This window comes from Hippichthys cyanospilos, chromosome 18 (assembly GCF_059441005.1).
Source record: "Hippichthys cyanospilos isolate Australia breed blue-spotted pipefish chromosome 18, RoL_Hcya_1.0, whole genome shotgun sequence".
Lineage (NCBI taxonomy): Eukaryota > Metazoa > Chordata > Actinopteri > Syngnathiformes > Syngnathidae > Hippichthys > Hippichthys cyanospilos.
Window position 1 is genome coordinate 5478601 of NC_142386.1, and position 17841 is coordinate 5496441.

A 17841-nucleotide genomic window follows, 5' to 3' on the forward strand; every position below is an offset into this window, starting at 1 on the left:
CTTCAATCTGCATTCATTAGTTTTAAATGAGTTGAGACGCTCATCTCATTTCTATGGAAATTGAATGAAGAATTTCTAACAGATGTGGCCACTCTAACTTGGTGCAAAAAAAATGATTCAGGATTTAATTTCTGATAAAAATCACTACTGTGTATCTAAGGTGCAACTTACCTAGGAAGTTGAGTGAAAAAGTTGCTATATTTGTGAAAAAGTTGCTATATTTGACCCCACTAATATAACCACACAGTCTCCAAATAAAAGGTAAAGTTGTGGTAAAAACAAGGTTTACATCATGTTCACATCACTCACATTTATGTCGTGTTCATTCGTCATACGTGATTGAAGATTCAAGAGTTTTATTATCATTTGCACTTCCCCGAGCAGACTTACATTCCACACAATCGACCACATAATAAAGTAGGCAATAAAAAAAGTAGGCATAAAATGGCTAAAGCAAAAAGATGGGTTGCTACCTTTCATTATACGGGAAAAGCAAGCATCAAATATTACCTAACATTTTTTTCTATATGTATGAAGTATTTTTCCCCAAAATTTCCCACAGTGTTTACCACACATTATTTATTGCCATTTTTTTTCTGTGTTCTGTTTTATTGCCTACCTTATTATTTGCTCGATTATGAAATGTAGTCTGCTAGGGGAAGTGAACAGAATAAGCATTTGTGTGGTATTCCTATGCATATGAAAATAAAACTCTTGAATCTTGTCTGTAGCAAAAACAAGCAGATTAATAACCAACAAGGTTGGGGGGGGGGACTTTGAGTTACTCATCAGACTGACAGTTTGTGTAATTGGGATGCGCGGTTTGGCCTTAGTTATATTTTTGTGCCATTTTAGTCTCCAAACTTGTCAACCCCGACATCATCCAGCAGCCGCACTCAGCTCTCGTTAATGAATAAGAAATGAACATCTCCCAGTCATACGCACACCCAAAATGCGCCCCGATGTGAGAAAACACACTCACGTACGCGCACCTGTGCCATTCTCACACATGTCAGGGATGCTTAGCTTTAACCAAAAGAAGAAGCGAGTGCGAGTCGCAACACATTTGGCTTGATTGGAAGTTTCTATTGACAATCGAAAAACATCTTTACCGCACCTACATGATTCAGGACTCATTAAAATGATTTTAGAATTCTCCATCGTATGTTATGTATGAAATGCTTTATGAACGCGAACAAACATGGCTTGTTCCCTTTGAGATTTGCAACGCTTCACATCGAGCCCCTGATTAAACTTCACATGATAAAACGAAAATGCTACGTGTTCATATTGACCATTTAGTTTCATGGCACAATCATGGAGTCTTCAAGCTCAACTGACCTCAATTTAGACCACAAATTTGCAATCATAAATACTGAACATGTTAAGCTTAATTTTTCATAACCACTCAAGGAGGGAGGAAAAAAAATGGACCACCACAAAATTTGATTTATAGAAGAACCGTGAGTCTGTATAAGCTTTTGAGGCTGCACATACAGTACTTTGTCACCTTTATGAAGTCGTAAAAAAAGAGTAATAGTCAAGGAAGAAGCTGTGTTCTTTTTTGTTGGTAATAATACAAGAAAAACTCAAATTTAACACAGCTTAGTTTACCCCTGCTATTTATGTGTTATTCTAAACTGTGCAGGTTATTAGATTATACTTTATATTATATATATATATATATATATATATATATATATATATATATATATATTTACATGCTTACTTGTGCATCTCAGAGCCTTGGTCCTCAGGTGCTCGGCCAGCTCCGATATCAACCCAGGATCTTATGACCAGGTGCAGGTTTCAATTACCCCTCTGCCTCTGATAGTAGGCTGTAATGAGGCCATTATATCCTGCTAATAGCTTGTAGGAGCAGTCAAGTGAGAGAAAAGATGCTCAGATCAGCTTGCGCCAAGCACACCACGCACTTCTTCTCATTTTCATCAAAGAAGAGATGTTTTAACGTTTTATTCCTCCTCCTTTTTTGACCAATTGATGCCTCTCAGATGATGCCTTTCTGTGCAGAGACAACCATTCCAGATCATGTTGCTTTGGTCTACTGTGTTTTCTTTTTTACTCTCCTCTTTTTATCGATCTGCAGCCTATTGTATCGTATTGTACTGTCCTTTTAGGAACAGTAATCAATTTAGGATTCAAAAGGGTTTAGAAATTGGACAGTTTCATTCTTTTTCTATAGAATCCTGTCATATGATTTTATACATTGTGTAGAAAATGTGCATTTGAATGCCGTGATAGGATTTACATTTTCAAATTCACCAACACAAAGCATCTTATCACTAAATCGTTTTAGCGTGAGTCCTTTACCAAATATTACGTTTTATTCGGCTAAAAAAAATTGTATGGCTTTATTTTGTGCGGCTGTGCATTGTTTTCCTGCAAATGAGCTCGAAAAAAGACGCATGATCTTACGCAATCTATATTCTGGAGTTGCTGAGGAAAATACACAGATATAGCTTTGTACCGTGTGGGGTTACTTTGCTGAATAAATATTTCTCAGGGGGGCATCCTTGAAGAAGTTTGAGAATCAAATCAACTGTTATAATAATATATAACAATAATAAACTACTATGTTTCAAGAACCAGACGTGAACATCACAGAACTCTGTTTTAAGCCATTTTTCCCCTCCAAAAATGCAAGAGTGAACATCTTTGGAAAATATTGAGAATCACCACTCTATGAGATTGCAAATCCTAATAAAATTAATAATATTCTGAATGCTTGGCCAATGTTGGAGCTTTTGGAAATATGTCGTCGATATAATAATTACCACCACTAAGGTGCCATACGTCCAATCAATAGCAATTACGTAACATTATACGTAATTTGCTGTTTCTTATCCCATCATCAGCATTGTTTGGGTCCCTCGTTGACAATGTCACCCTGGCCTCCTTCAACAGCAGAAAAAAAAAAAAAAACATCCCTTTTTCCTCTCATCTAGTCTGTGTCAGACTCTCTGTCACTTCCCTCCCGCCAGCCTCTCAGGCAAATGTCAGCTAATTAAGGCTTACATGACCGACCTTTCTCACCCTCCCACCTGTGCACGCGCACCACTTGATCTGCCAGGGCATCCGCGCGCTCAGCACCGCGCCCCGCACGTCAGCCGCAGGGACACGAGCGCAAAACCTGGCCCGGTGTGGCATTTGATATGCTAAATACCATGAGCTTCCTGCAGGGCAGCTGACTGTAATGAGGGGAAACACAATGAGCTGGCTTCCTTAAAAGGGAGCTTTACATTCACATCAGCATCCCAATGTCAGCACCCCTCCTAAAATAAATACACGAGTATGCTCAAGCTGAAACAGACAGTCGGCGGTATCATTTATTAGATGATATATTATTTATTTTTATTACCTTCGTAGGACACTGGATATAACTGTTCTCATTCTTGTTTTGCAAATCCAGTCTCTGGATGTCATCGATAAACATTGTCGCAGTTTATACATTAGAATATTTTGACAGAAATTACATGCAAATTCCATCTAATCCCAATGTTGTGTTTTTTCCTTCAGAGACATCAAGCCTGACAACATACTACTGGATGAACATGGTGAGCTCCTCTTTACAGCTAAATCCTGTCATAAACTTTATTTGTAATAGCACTGCAAATATGTTCTCACTTAAATTCACTTCAATGTGAATTTTGTCACACATCACCTATATGTCTCATATGTTTGCTAAACAACATCAAAAATGCATCCGAGTTCATATTCTAGTTTTTAAACTGCAATTTATTTCGATAAAAATATTCTATTTTTGCAACAATTCAACAATGTGTCCAGTACAGTAATTATTAAACGCACACAATAAAAGCATCAAAAGTAGGTTGCTAAAGCAAAAGAGAATCTCAAAAAATCATCAGACCTCATATTTAGGTTGTTCATGACAATTTAGTTAATTATTTATTGTTTCTATGACATTTCACGAATGTGTCCTTGTCCAGTGCAGCAAAGTAAGAACACACACACTAAAACCATTAAACCTTGCTAACTAAAGCTAATCAGCTAAACAAAATCAGCGTTAGTATTCTTGTTTTCTCACTACAATAATTGTATTTGCAAACGTTGCTTTCCTTCGTTTCACAATTGTGTTCTTGTCCAACAAAGTAAAAAAAACACACACACACACACACACACACACTAAAAACAAAACAAGTAGCTAGCTAAAGCTAAAAAAGACTGCAGCTAAGCATCATCAGCGTTCATAGACTAATTTTCAAAAATTGTTGCAGCAAAAAGAAATCTACGGAGGTCTACAAATGAATAAAGCTTCGGTTGCATGTCATGTAATTCTGGAGATGAAATGTTAAAATGTCAACTGTGATATCAAATATGTACCGAGGCGATTATCCAGAACAGTATGCTGTCTTCGTTAATCACCGTTTTGAGTGATGTAACATGATATAATGGAATGAGGGACTTCAAGAGCATAAATCCATACTGAAGTAGGTGTTGTGTACCGGTAATGGACGTGAGCCTGAGGGAGGGAAGATATTCAAATGGGACAAATACCCAGAGGATCAAATCTCACAACAGTTGTTGCGGTAATCCCGGTATGATACATGGGATAATCTGTTCAGGCATGCAGGTTGTTGCAGGTTCTGGCCTAACAACTGACGATGCTGAAAAACTCCCTTTAAAAATCTTCAAAGGTATGAAACAAAAGATGTAAGGTCATTAAAATGAAAGTCTGAGGGAAAGGCGTTATTAAATATTAACAATGCTTATTAGACTTACTTGACATTTTTGTCCTTCTGGAACTTTACCACCTTCTGCTGTCATCAGACCAAAGTGACTTTGCCATAGCTCTGCCCAATGGGTCAGCAATACTAAACTGTGAATAAAATATGTTACACCAGAATTAAAAAAATAAGAACGTGACAAAAGAAGAGTTGAGGTTATTTGAGATGTACTGTAAACAAAGCGCATGGCATAAAATCTTTGGGTTCAACAGGTCACGTCCATCTAACTGACTTCAACATTGCCGCCATTGTGAAAGATGACCTCAAGGCAACATCCATCGCAGGGACTAAACCGTACATGGGTAAGAAATGCGCACCTATATATAAACATATGTTCTAGACCTACATGTGATTTAGAGAGGCCGCAATACGTACCTTAAACATTTAAACTCAACAAATTACATTACTCAGGTTATGTGGTTACCAATCTGTCCCAAAAGTTGTCAAATTTGTTCCTCAAATCATCACTAATATTTAGAGTGGCTGAGTTTGTTCTTGCAATTGTTCTTTTCAATTAACCGTAAGGTAAAGTTGACTCAAAAACCTGTAAAATTTTACTTTTACGTTTTAAAGTACTAGCGAGGTGTTCGCCGACTGCTCACAATATGGGAAATCTAAAACACACATAAGGTGCAACAAATATGAATTTACAGATATGAACACAGGAAAAATGAAGAGTTTATGAAGATGATTGTTTTGCTGTAGTTTTTACATCGTTGCCAAAATAATGGTGCATCTTACGGTAAAATAGAAAATACCTGAATTTGACACCAAAATTAAGTGTACGTCCTTTACACAGGCGTGTCTTATATTTGGGGTATTATGAAAAATCTTAAATCTGCTACTTCAGCTGATAAGGAGCAACACAAACACACAGTTTACAACATTACTCACGGGCATATATTGTATTCTCTGTGTTCTGTGAAAACAAAGAATATAAATCGGAGATGTTGGAGAGCTTTTCTGTCTATTCTTCTTTTTGCTCTTCTTCTATTATGCTGCATGCCTTCCAGTGAAGCTCTGCATGCTGTGCCACAATGTGGTAATGATCGCTTCAAAATCTACACTACAGTGGGGGGGGACGCAAAAAAATGAACTCTAATATAGCTGGGACACCTTTGTGGCAAAATATTTACGTCTAACTGTAACCGAACGAGGCAAAACTGCCTACACACTCTCAATACTTGATTTATATATATATATATTTTATTTTTTATAAATTTTCTCATTGCAGCTCCGGAGTTATTTCAGGTGTTCGAAGGCTCCCATCCTGGCTACTCCTTCTCGGTGGATTGGTGGTCGCTAGGCATCACGGCTTATGAGCTGCTCAGAGGGCAGGTAACAAACAAAACGTTATCTCAGCATCATCTCTGCTCGGCCCCGCAACGGTTATTATCTCAGTGAACAATAAATATGGAAGCCCTTGCCAGGCCAGTCCTCAGCCCCCATAAAACAGAAGGGAAGAAAATTGAATTTTACATTCAGACTGACCTTACTGGTGAAAGCGCTTGAACATTTTAGTCACGCCCTGAGACAGATGGCTGTGGGAGCATATGGAAATGTATTCAAGATTATTTTGGAGAGCCATGTAATTGAAATTGATTTCCTCAAATTGGGTTTATATTTTTTCCTTTTGCCGGTCTCATCTGGAAGAGTTAAATTAAACCTGTCATGGAAATAAACACGGTGCGGAATCGTTTGACTCAATCTTCTCAGCCGCACATTTCTAATAAACGCCCCGTCTTCCGTGTGGATGGTGCTTGAGGCGCGTGATCGCCACCTACAGCTCCGGTAGCTAATATACGTTCATATCTAATGTTTCAATTGACTCTATGCATGTACAATGTCTGCGTTTGGAGGAAAATGGTTTGCTAACTTCCAGTCGCTAGTCTAATATACAGTATAGCAGCAGTATCAAACTCTATAAATATACTCAGAGTCTGCTGACCTTTTTAACTCCTTAAAAATGGCGAGTACTGAATTAAGATTTGCAAGATTTCTTCCACCCCTTAGATTTTTACATCAAAGGCATTTCACATCAAAGAGAAAGCATTGAAAGAGGACACTAGGGAGCTGAAATTTTACCCAGATGGTGCCAATATGTAAAATTTCAACATGGCACCACCACTTGGTTATCACACAAGCAGGAGAGTGCCATCCGTTTGCTAAAATGCTCCGAGAATGATGTGGACGAAAACGACCGAAAAACGGTCCAAATACTGCACAAGGGTGAAAATGTTGCCTACACCCACAGTGAAAACAATTTTAAAAATAAGGCTTTGGTGTGTTTGTATGGAATAAACAGAAACCGGATGCTCGTACGCCCCCTCATTTGCTACCGAAAACAACTCAAAAGCTGCTGAGCAAAGGTATCGTCCTTTGCATGTGAGAACACAAAAAATGCGAATGTGAAAAAAGGATGGTTGAAACTCCGCAAAAGAAACGAAAAACAATTAGAAAGCCTTTTGGTAGTCCCTTGATACTCTATCGTTTGTCCTCACGGAGGCAGAAAATGAACAAAACCAGAGGGAGAACCATCAGGGGGCAAAAAACAGAAAGGGCTTGATTGCTTTTAAGACACCCACTTTATCAAAGAAACTCCGGCGGACAGTTGAACACAAGCATTTGTTAGATTGTCTCTCGTCTCTTGGCCGGCTTTCAGAGACCGTACGTGATGAGGTCCAGCACCCCAGCCAATGAGATCCTTCACACCTTCCACAAGGTCCACCTCAGCTTTCCAGCAGTGTGGTCCTTGGAGATGAAGTCACTTCTCAGAAAGGTGCGCCAAATTCTTTGTTACACTCATTCAAGATGAATTTCTTTAAACGGAAACACATCTCCTCTCCTGAAATGATTTTATTTCTATGCAATAATCCCCCACATATGGGAGCTTCACTATTGACAATTTCACCTGTAAGGGCAATGTTATTGGTGATGCGAATCGGCTTGCAAATGTCACATGACCAAACATAGAAAACAGGTGACTAGCCGCTCTCTGAGATGTATAAAAACTGACGGATTGGTAACCAGACAGTGTTTCATGGATCATTGTATTTTTCATACGATACAGTATACAAGGTACATTTTTTTACGAGGCAAATCGGGTTAGAAGGCACACTCATTAAAAGGCGCTCCTGGTTTATAAGGTGCACCAGGTTTTAAGCCACATCGGGTTTTAAGTCTTAGCGGGTATATAAGGTGTGCTGGGTTATAATGCGCACTGGGTTATAATGTGCGTTGGGTTATGAGGCGCACACGGTTTGATTTTCCCTTGAACTGTTTTCAGATTAAATCAATGTCATGGAAGCGTCCCATGTTTTGTCAATGACTATTTTTGGGACAAGGAGGATTTACAAGGCATACTGGGTTATAAATTACACTGGGATATAAGGCGCACAGTTATAAGAGGTGCATCGGTTATTAAGCACGTTACTGCACGTTAAGTGAAACGAAGCTTTATAGGAACTAAGTCCAACATCACCATTGTAAGGCGCGTTGTGGATTTTTGAGAAAATGGAAAAAAGTTCAAGTGTCTGTAAAATATGGTAGCATAGAGTTCGTACATACAAAAAGAAAAATCACCTTCTTTAACTCAGTAGTTTAGGCGTAAAGACAAAAGGAACACAAAGTTCTGATAATGAAGTGTCTGGAGTCCATTCCTCTTGTTTCCATTAAGCTCCTCGCAAGTCCTCGTCAGCTGTTACACTTGAAGATGTGTGTATGCGGGCTTAATCTTGGCAGCCATCCACTGCAGTCTAACTGTTGCATTTATCCGTGCTCCGACTTTATGCACCTCATTAAAATTCCGAGCGCGTGCGTGATGTTAAAAGAACTTGGGGGGGGGGGGGGGTTCAACGCACGATATATTTGATCATTATCCTTCACACTTCAGGATTCTGCTCGGTCACCATTCGCTTTCTATGGAAGCTGTTGTTGATGCTACTTTGCCCGTTTTCACCGTCACTTTTGATTACCCTCCATCCCAAAATCCCCCCCACTATCTTGCAGCCATACCCTCGTTCTCAGACCGCTCCTGCCTCAGTGGGGTGTGCCTCTCCCGGCAGATTTTTTTTTTCCCTCCTCAATTTTTTTTTTTGTCCTCTTCAGTTGCTGTGCATAGACATCCACAAGCGCATTTCCTGTCTGGCAGAACTGCAGGATCTGGACTACATGTCAGATGTTAGCTGGGACGCTGTGCTCAGCAAACAGATTCCTCCGGGCTTTATTCCCAATGTGAGCATGACAATTCAACTGACACGGTGTGCTACTTGAACACAAAAATGCTCTTTCTGGGCATAACAAAGCATTTTGGACTGGTTACACATTAGAGATATGACATTTTATTCCCTATTCCGTTGCTACAAAGATCACATTGTACTAGTCTAAAGGGAACATACACTCCAAACATGAATCCTGTGATCTCGACACTAGTATTTTATTTTTGGCGGCGGAACACAATTTAAGAGACCATGTCTGAGTTGCACAGTAGTTCTTGATGATGGCGTCACAAAAAGCAATTATAAGATAGCAACAGAATACTGCTAAATAGTCGGGCAAAATTTTATACTGATGTTCCTTGTAATTATGTCGAGAACACGGGTGTAAAAATGAGTTTGACACCCCTGGTCTAGCTCATCATTATTTTTCTAAGTCAGACGGATCTGATTGTTTGGCCCAATTTCAATCAGTAGTTTTCTGTTGCTATCTTATAGTTGCTTTTTGTGAAGCCATCATCAAGAAGTACTGTACTGTAGAAGTACTATATAAGTTGTGCAACTTTTAGCAAAACAGTCACTATACCGGTGTATAAAAAAAAAACAAAATGGGCTGAAATGCATGTGTTGCTTCATATTGCATTTAATTTGTTCTTAATTTGAAAATGAAAACATGATGTTTTTTTTTTTCACCGATGTCCAACATAGTTGGAATTGGGCATAAACATTGTTAAATTGCAAAAAAAAAAAAAAAACCAGCATTAAAAAGCAAAAAAATAAATAAATAAACCCTCTTAAAATTGTATATTGCAGTTAATTACCTAAATAAAAACTCCAAAAATCATCTTTTAATACGATTGAAATTAAGGCCTACAAATCTCCGCCCTTGTTTTAATGAAATAATTTCTCCCTAAACTGCTACTGTTTGCAAGATTTGCCATGACCAGAACAGAGCCCAACTAAAACATTACATTTAATTTCATTCTAACTTTTATTTTACATAATCTCTTCCTATGAATCCCTGACGTGACATTTTTTGCAGAAACGGCGACTAAACTGTGATCCTACATTCGAGTTGGAGGAGATGATCCTGGAGTCCAAACCGCTTCACAAAAAGAAAAAAAGGCTGGCTAGAAAAACCAGGGAGCAGGGTTCTGACGGTTCACCACAGGTAATAGCACAAAAACGGCAATCAAATCATCACATGGATATCCCATGCATTTATTTATTCAAAGCGTTTTTTTTTTTTACTTCAGGGTTGAGTGCCTTCAAGACTATTTTTTTGTCCTTTTACAATTGCTAATGAGAATGTCAAGGACATTTAAGGACACCCTCAACATCACAACCCAAAAAACGGGCCTCCCGCCTGTGCATGACTTTGCAAGGCAAATAACGTGACTCTCGTGCTCTATTTCAATTTTCTTCCCAGTCTTTCAAGAACATAAATCAGCCGTACTCCTCTGGGTGTTTATACTAAACAGAGGCGAGAACAGAAAGGTTAATTTGATGGTCCAGTCAAGTGCAACGTGGCCGGTGCGCTCGCACGTCTACGCACGTTACACACTTTAATGTAAGGGAAGGAAATTAAAGTGGCAATGTGAGTGATTTAGGGTTTCATCTCATGCTTTGTGTTGATTCATGCTGCCAGAGTTCTTCTGCAACATGTGGGATAGAGTTCTTGTCAAGTTCCGGCTTTGGTTTCGTCATGTGAAGCGTAATTGCAATAAAATAAGAATTTTCATTGATGCTCTTGTTTTATTTTTATTTTTTTGTTTTGTTTGTTGTTTTCAGTTTTAGACTAAGCTGGAACTTGTATATAGGCTGCAAAAAATAATCAACATTTGTTGAAAGCTGATTTATATTGCTTTTTTTCTTTACAAAGGATACAGTTTTAGGTATACTTATACAATTTTTAAAGAAAATAATCTTATTTATGGTCGGCGTGGCAAGTGTATGGGGGTGAAATATTTTCTTTTTCCTAGGGGGGAGCTTTGTAAAATATAATTGAGAAGCCTGCTTTATAGACTGCTTTAGCCATAAATCAAATTGATGGTTGGTGTTAACTGAGTTGAAAGCACAATAAAAATTCTTTTTGAATTGGGAAAATCAGAAGACAAGTTTTGATGGGTTATTATTCTCTTCTTTTTTAATATAGTGTCTTTATTTTTCAAATAAGGCGCATTCTAAATTAACAGTTCTATTCTGAAAATTTGCAAATATGGGGTGCATTGTTAAGTTAAAAAATAAAAAAAAATATGGCACAGAAAAGTATTCGGACTTCATTAAACATTGATATTGATTTACCCATATTAAGATATTTATTTTTGCTAATATCAATCAAATGTGCATTGAGAGCTGTGATTTGGGACTAATACTGTGCAGCAAAAAGATGAGTCAACCTGTTGTGCTGTGACTCACTGGAAACACTTCAAAATAAAAGCATTCATAGCCAAGGAGTTCAGGTCCATGTATTATTTTGTATGAAGTTTAAATATATTATATATATATATATATATATATATATATATATATACACACGTATATACATAAACGCACACAAAGTTTGCCAAAAAGTCTGTATGCTCCTGACCTATCAGCATAGAGGCTTCAACGTAAAAAAAAAAAAAAAAAATGCCCTTGTGATTTTTTTTAGTGCACTAAGTAACTCACTGAGAGTCTCGTAGTGATTTTAGTGGAACTAAGAATAAGGAAAACTGTTTCTCCATACTGTGCAAGGCGCATGTCTTGAACCTATCCTGCGGGGCCACTTTTGATGGATGCATGCAAGTGAGAAAGCCACGGGAAAAAAAAAAAAGGTCATAGTGATGTGTATGTACAATAAGTGTGTGTGGGGAATAGATTTTGAGCATGATAACTGGAGCGTAAGAGATCAATATTGAATGAAGAAATGTAGCAAGTTTCATGCGCATCTCCACTCGCTTCCTTGTCTTCGCCCCGGAAGCATCTCTCTATTCTTTTTGCATATTTATATTTCCTCTTTCCTCCGCCGTCCCGAGACTCCCTCTGCATCGCTGTCTGCATGTCACTGTCACTCCCCTTCACCGTGCCTGACCTCTTTTTCCCATCCACACCCCCCGCCCTTAGCGCACTTTTATCTTCCAGCCTCCGCTCCTAATACCGACCTCATAGTGTAGCGGCGAATTAACCCGATTGAAACTCTTGGAGATATGGCAGACATTTTGACTGATTTACCGCGCTCGCGCGTACTCTCTGTTGTCATCTCAAGCGTGAAATGAGAAAATAGAACTTATTGACGTTGATTTGAAGCTATTCTCATAGTTTTGGTGGGCACATCAGACACAGTCAAGGACGCTATGAAATGTCCTCGGCGGGCTCCCTTCCAGCTGAGCACTCTTGGCCGTTCCATCTTGCAGTTTGAACGGCTGTCTTTACAGTGATTAAATGGGTGCTATTGTTATTTGCTGATGGCAGAGCAAGTCATCACGTGGATAGAATGCCAATCCTAAAGTACTAAAGATTGGAGGTGAAATCATACCAGAGCAAGAAGATGGAAAACTTGTGTGCAATTTGAAATTCCACTTCATCGGGAAACACACACGCTAATTGTTCCTGATTTGAAGAATGTTTTCCACTAACAAATCTCATGGAATGCCATGACACAAACAGTGTATTTGTCTTTTCAGATTAAGAGCAAATTCATTTGAACTGTGATGATCAGTAGTTGGTTAGTTTAATAGAAAGAAAGAAATCATAGAGGAATAAATCATTTAAAAGATAATTTGGTTTTCTACCTATAGGTGTGCAGATTACTGTACACACAAAAATTTAGCACCCGCAGTTTCACTTCTAAAAGCATTTACTTCATTCTGTCTGTCATAAACAATATGAACACATTTTTTTTCACTGAGGGGGAGCCCCTGTGAAATATTTGTTCAGCCAAGTACCTCTTAACCAGTCACGAAAGTAAAAGAGAGCTGTTCCGTCGATGCCTGTTTCATTAATATTTTGAACCACAGGCACATTTTATTCTGCAACTCCAAGAGTTTAGCACCATTTAACAAAATCATGCATACAACGTCATGCCAAAAAGTCACTAAGGATGTAGAAGCATGTTGCTTCAAGTTCTAATTAATTTTCTCTCAATTTGAAAACAATATACTGTACTAGTTAAAATCTCCCATCCTCCTTGAAATGCCTTCATATACTCCCTCAAGGAAACTCACAAATGTTAGTGGAGATGTTGTGTGCCATGTGACTACACCGAGAACATTAAAAACAACGGTAATGATTTCAAGGCGTTGGAAAAATCAATTAAAATATTAGTGCATCTTGGAAAGATGTGCTGTATCAGTACGCGTGTGCCAAATGGGAGGGAGTAGGTCAAGCGGAATGAGGGAGTGGCCCTCAACTACAAGGTCATAATCGCAGCTGGTTTGGCACAGAAATTAGCCACACATCATCCGGTGTCATAAAAATCTGATTATTACATACTTATAGGTGCACCCTCTTGGCTAATATACTGCACGTGTATTTTTAAAGCCGTACCCCTCAGAAGTCTATATTTTCAGGGCCCTCAAACCATCTCAATGCATTTTGGGATGAAAAAATAACGCTGAAAGTATATTTGTAGCAGTATCTCCAAGCCAATTGTGTTCATAAACTCCAGAAGATAGATCTTGTATTCATCTTATCCGCAATATATCACTTCATTTTCTAAATGAATTGTTCTTTGTTTGAAAAGGACTATGCAGCGTAGAAACGTGTCTTAGAAACCATGCTAAAATATCATGTGCCCCCTGGAATGCCTGTAAACATATTTCACACCTCTTTGGTTTGAAGGTGGACCTTGACGTTTAGAAATAAAAACACAGTCTTTGGATCTTGTTAAATCCGCTGCCCTGGGTATTTGACAAGGAGGGCGGTTGATTCACTTTCGCTTGTTTTCATGCGGTCCATAGAGAAATGCTGTTGGCAGCGTTTCAGCACTGTGGCTTGCATTTACAGTGACAGCTTCTTGCTTGCTGCTATCAATGAAGTCTACAAGCTGCTTTGGAAGAGTTCATCTCGGGAACCAGGAAGTAAATGCTTAGACGGGCGCTCGGACTAATCGATCCTGTCATGCCTGTGATTGTTGAAGATTTTTCCCAAGGTGGGAGAGCAATGACGGTGTGCGGTAATCAACGGTATAAATGTCTGTCAATCCATCAAAAATTTGATGATATTCACTCAGCCTTATAATTTGAAAAATATTGTTTCAAAGATGGATGCATGGAGCAAAGGAAGGATGGGACTGTTCATGAGAACTCTATTGATTGGTTAATCTGGTTGTCTTTTCTCCAGAATGGTCAGTTGCAGCAACGTTTGGATAATGTCCAGAGAGACTTTATCATCTTCAACAGAGAAAAGTAAGACAATGCACTTCTTTCAGTTTTAGACTAACCTGTAACCTGTATAAAGGCAGTAAATAAATAGTTACCAGTTTTGAAAGTTGATTAATGTTGGTTTTGGTTTTATAATGTTAAAAAGGACACTGTTTTTGGTATTATTATAATATAATTATATTTATAATCATATTTAGACTGAGTGAGGTGCAAATAGTTTTAGACGAACCTGTATAAACGCTGTAAAAAGTCAAAAAAAGTTGATTTATATTGCTTTCTTTCTTTTGTTAATATTAACCAGGATACAGTTTCAGGTATACTTCTAAAATTTTTCTAGCTATCTTATTTATAGTCAGCTTGGAAAATGGGGGTGTTTCTTTCTTGGGGGGTAATTGAGAAGCACTGCCTTAACCATCTCAACAGATGGTTACCATAACCTCAACCAAAATCTAATTCAAAACTATACTGTACTCTAAAAGCAAGTCTTGGCCCTCAAAAATGTTCTTGAATCTTGAAAAAGAGATCCAAACTTGTGGGGTCCACCAAAATGGTCAGCATCTGAACTTGACTTCACGCTGTTTAAATAATGAATCGGACTGTTATTGTTTCAGAACTAGCGAATACACCATAAAATGAAAAGTATTACTACTTCCTATTTGTTGTGGTCTAACCATGACATAATCAGCTGCTCTAAGCCCAGCACTCTCATGCCTGCGGAATATCTGAATGTTCCCTGTGACATTTGTTGACCAGGTCAAAGAAAGCAGCGCTGGAGTCGGACTCAAGCGAACTGTCCAAAAGCATCAAGAACAAAGCAATAGAGGACGGTCAAAACAACAATGTGGAACCTGTCTCCTTTGTATCAGGGTAAGGCGACCCCATCCCCCACCCAGCCCCTCTTCTTTCCCACCATGGCTTGTAGATCAGCGCCGGCTGTATAGCGTCCCCGCGGCGCTAGCACACTGATGTAAGCGGGCCGCTATGTTGCCCCAACGGACATTGCAAAGACTTGACGAGTACAGGGTGAGAGCACGGACTCTTTACTGACATTGCAGTTTTTTTTACATTCCTGAGCTTGAAGACCTTGGTAATATACAGTATGTACAATAAGTAAGATCTTGTTCCTTTACATCGCAAAAGACAACAACACACCCATGGAGCAAATGTGTTGTTAGTCCAACATTGGACAATTTGACGTACTTTGGATTATCTTTATTTTAAATGGCATACAACACAGCTGAGATACTGGAGCTAATGTTGTCATTATTAAAACTGGAAATGTTGGGCTTGGGGCTGAATTTCGAAGCAACTTCTTCGCATCAAACTGTCAGAGCAAGAATACTGTTCATTTTTAATATGCAACCATGGTAAATGTAGCGGTTGTTCTTACTGCTCATTTTATTACAATTACCACAAACGTGTCAAGAGACATATACTAGCTGTGTAAATAGCGAGGCATCATAGCAGTGTGACACAAAAGAAGAAAAGCGACATAGGACATGGAAAATCTATGTCTTCTTTCCAATAGACTGCTTTGTGCAAGCTCCGCCCATTTGGTACTCAACAGAAGAAGTGCCAAAAAAAATAAAAAATAATTGGTACCGATGGCATATTTTGGTACCTTTTACCCCTTTGGACAATGAAAAGAAAACCGTCCCGGACTGAGCAGAATCCACTTTTGCATAAAACCAAGCATGTTTGTTCTTTTTAAATGAATTCCTGTCCTGTATGCTTGAGGTATTGTGGACAATTTTTCTCCTTGGACAATTGTGAGCGCTTTGCACACGTTCATCTTAAAGGACACATACGCGGTTTTTTTTCCACAACTCAAGGCGGTTCCCAGGTGTCTTGATAATATGATTGTTTGGGCCAAAATATAGCAAAGAAGAAGCTGTTGATACTAATCTATGTACGCAGCCAATTTAATGCAGCTCATCTTACCTTTTGTCTTAGATGTATCGCAGGAGTGTCCAAAGTCGGTCCTGTAGGGCCGCTGCTCTGCATGTTTTCCTGGTTTCTTTCCCCTGACACACCTGATTCAAATGATCTGTAGTCTGATAACGATCCAGATCGTTTGAATCAGGCGTGACAGGGAAAGTAACCTGCAAAACATGCAAAACACCGGCAGTGATTTAGTGTCTCCCACATTGTAGTGAGGTGGACTGAGACAGTTGCTTTCAGTGGTTCTGGAGATGACAAATTTACTTCATTTTGTACGACTTTTTTTTTTTTTTTTGCTGGTAGTCCAAAGATCCAACTCCGGATTTCCATACTATTCGATTACCCATGTAATTGACCTCTCCTGGCCCCTCCCGATAAGATATAGAATCGTCTATAGTTGGCACAAGATGGCAGCAAAGCACTACTTTTCTATTTGACGGGAACGCGGCTTGACTAAATGAAGCTCCTCCCTTCACCAAAGCAACATTTTGATGATAATGTACTAACAATTGCACTTTTTGCTGCACAAAAAAAAAAAAAACTCCCGTCTTCTTCTGCTTAATAGTCTTCGCCAAAAATATCTGAGCAGATTTTCAACAGGGGCTTTGCTTCGCACATGCATATTCATCCAAAGTAGCATTTATTCATAAATTCCATTATGAAAGAAGTGGAGGGTTAAACTCAGTCTGAGATCCATTGAACTTCTATCTGTTCGATTGTTTCTAGTTGTAATTTTGAGAAGTTGCCAATGTGCTGTCATTTGCATTTGTTTGATCTGAATGTGATTTATGCTTGAGAAAATGCCACATAACTGCTGCAACGATCTTCATGTTTGGTTTTGGGTGGGCTGGGGTGCTAATGCATTGAATTGAATCATATTAATCTCTGGAGATAAATTCCAAACACATTTGGGTCCAAAATAACCCAATTATAGGGCAAAAAAGGGTCAATCCAATATCTGGGTCAAAGTTCTGAGTTGGTTGTGCAAAGCCATCCAGAAAATAGGGTTTTGTTTTTTATTTACTCATAATTGGGTTATTTTTTTCACTCATTCGATGCCAGAGAGTATTTTTACGTTTTTTTTAAAGTCTGAATATTAAATCCCAGATACTTAAATATTAAATTGATACTTAAATACATTAAGGACATTAATGTCCAGATACTTAAGAAGTAAATCAATACTTAAGTATCTGGGATTGAATTTCTGGATTCTTAAAAAAAACAAAGTGAAAACACGTCCTTGGCATTGACTGAGTTAACCCAATTGTTTTAAAAGTGTACATTTTTGTGTTGGTGTTCGTTGTTAATGTAGTTTACATTGATTCCTCTTTTGAACTGTTCAACACTGTCAGCGAATAGAGTAAGAAATGTTACGCAAAATCTTAGGTATGCTTTAAAATGTGTATATCAAAAAAGGGGAACAGGCCTACGAGTGAGGAGATGGAGGTTTCGTTTTCCCTCTGTTGTCACTGTGTGTTTCTTCTACTGTATCTATTAAGGTGTGCCTTAAATAATAACTAAATGTTATTTCCAAATTAATCTGACTTTGCCTTTTTT

The 17841-nt window shown here is 38.5% G+C and overlaps 1 protein-coding gene across 2 annotated transcripts in view; it reads left to right on the forward strand.

Annotated features, from left to right (window-relative positions):
* stk32a (serine/threonine kinase 32A) overlaps positions 1 to 17823 on the forward strand; it is a 36339-nt gene extending 18516 nt beyond the window's left edge. Inside the window, exons 7-14 of one of the 2 annotated variants that reach the window (XM_088441421.1) lie at positions 3538 to 3575; positions 4979 to 5068; positions 6001 to 6104; positions 7429 to 7545; positions 8874 to 8999; positions 10023 to 10151; positions 14303 to 14367; positions 15097 to 17823. In XM_088441421.1, coding sequence (XP_088297547.1) covers positions 3538 to 3575; positions 4979 to 5068; positions 6001 to 6104; positions 7429 to 7545; positions 8874 to 8999; positions 10023 to 10151; positions 14303 to 14367; positions 15097 to 15214 — 787 coding nt within the window. In that variant the 3' untranslated portion in view covers positions 15215 to 17823. Of the gene's footprint in view, positions 1 to 3537; positions 3576 to 4978; positions 5069 to 6000; positions 6105 to 7428; positions 7546 to 8873; positions 9000 to 10022; positions 10152 to 10236; positions 11529 to 14302; positions 14368 to 15096 lie in introns of those variants that run through there. The other variant, XM_088441422.1, reaches the window with a different exon arrangement.
* Positions 17824 to 17841: the final 18 nt, after the last annotated feature.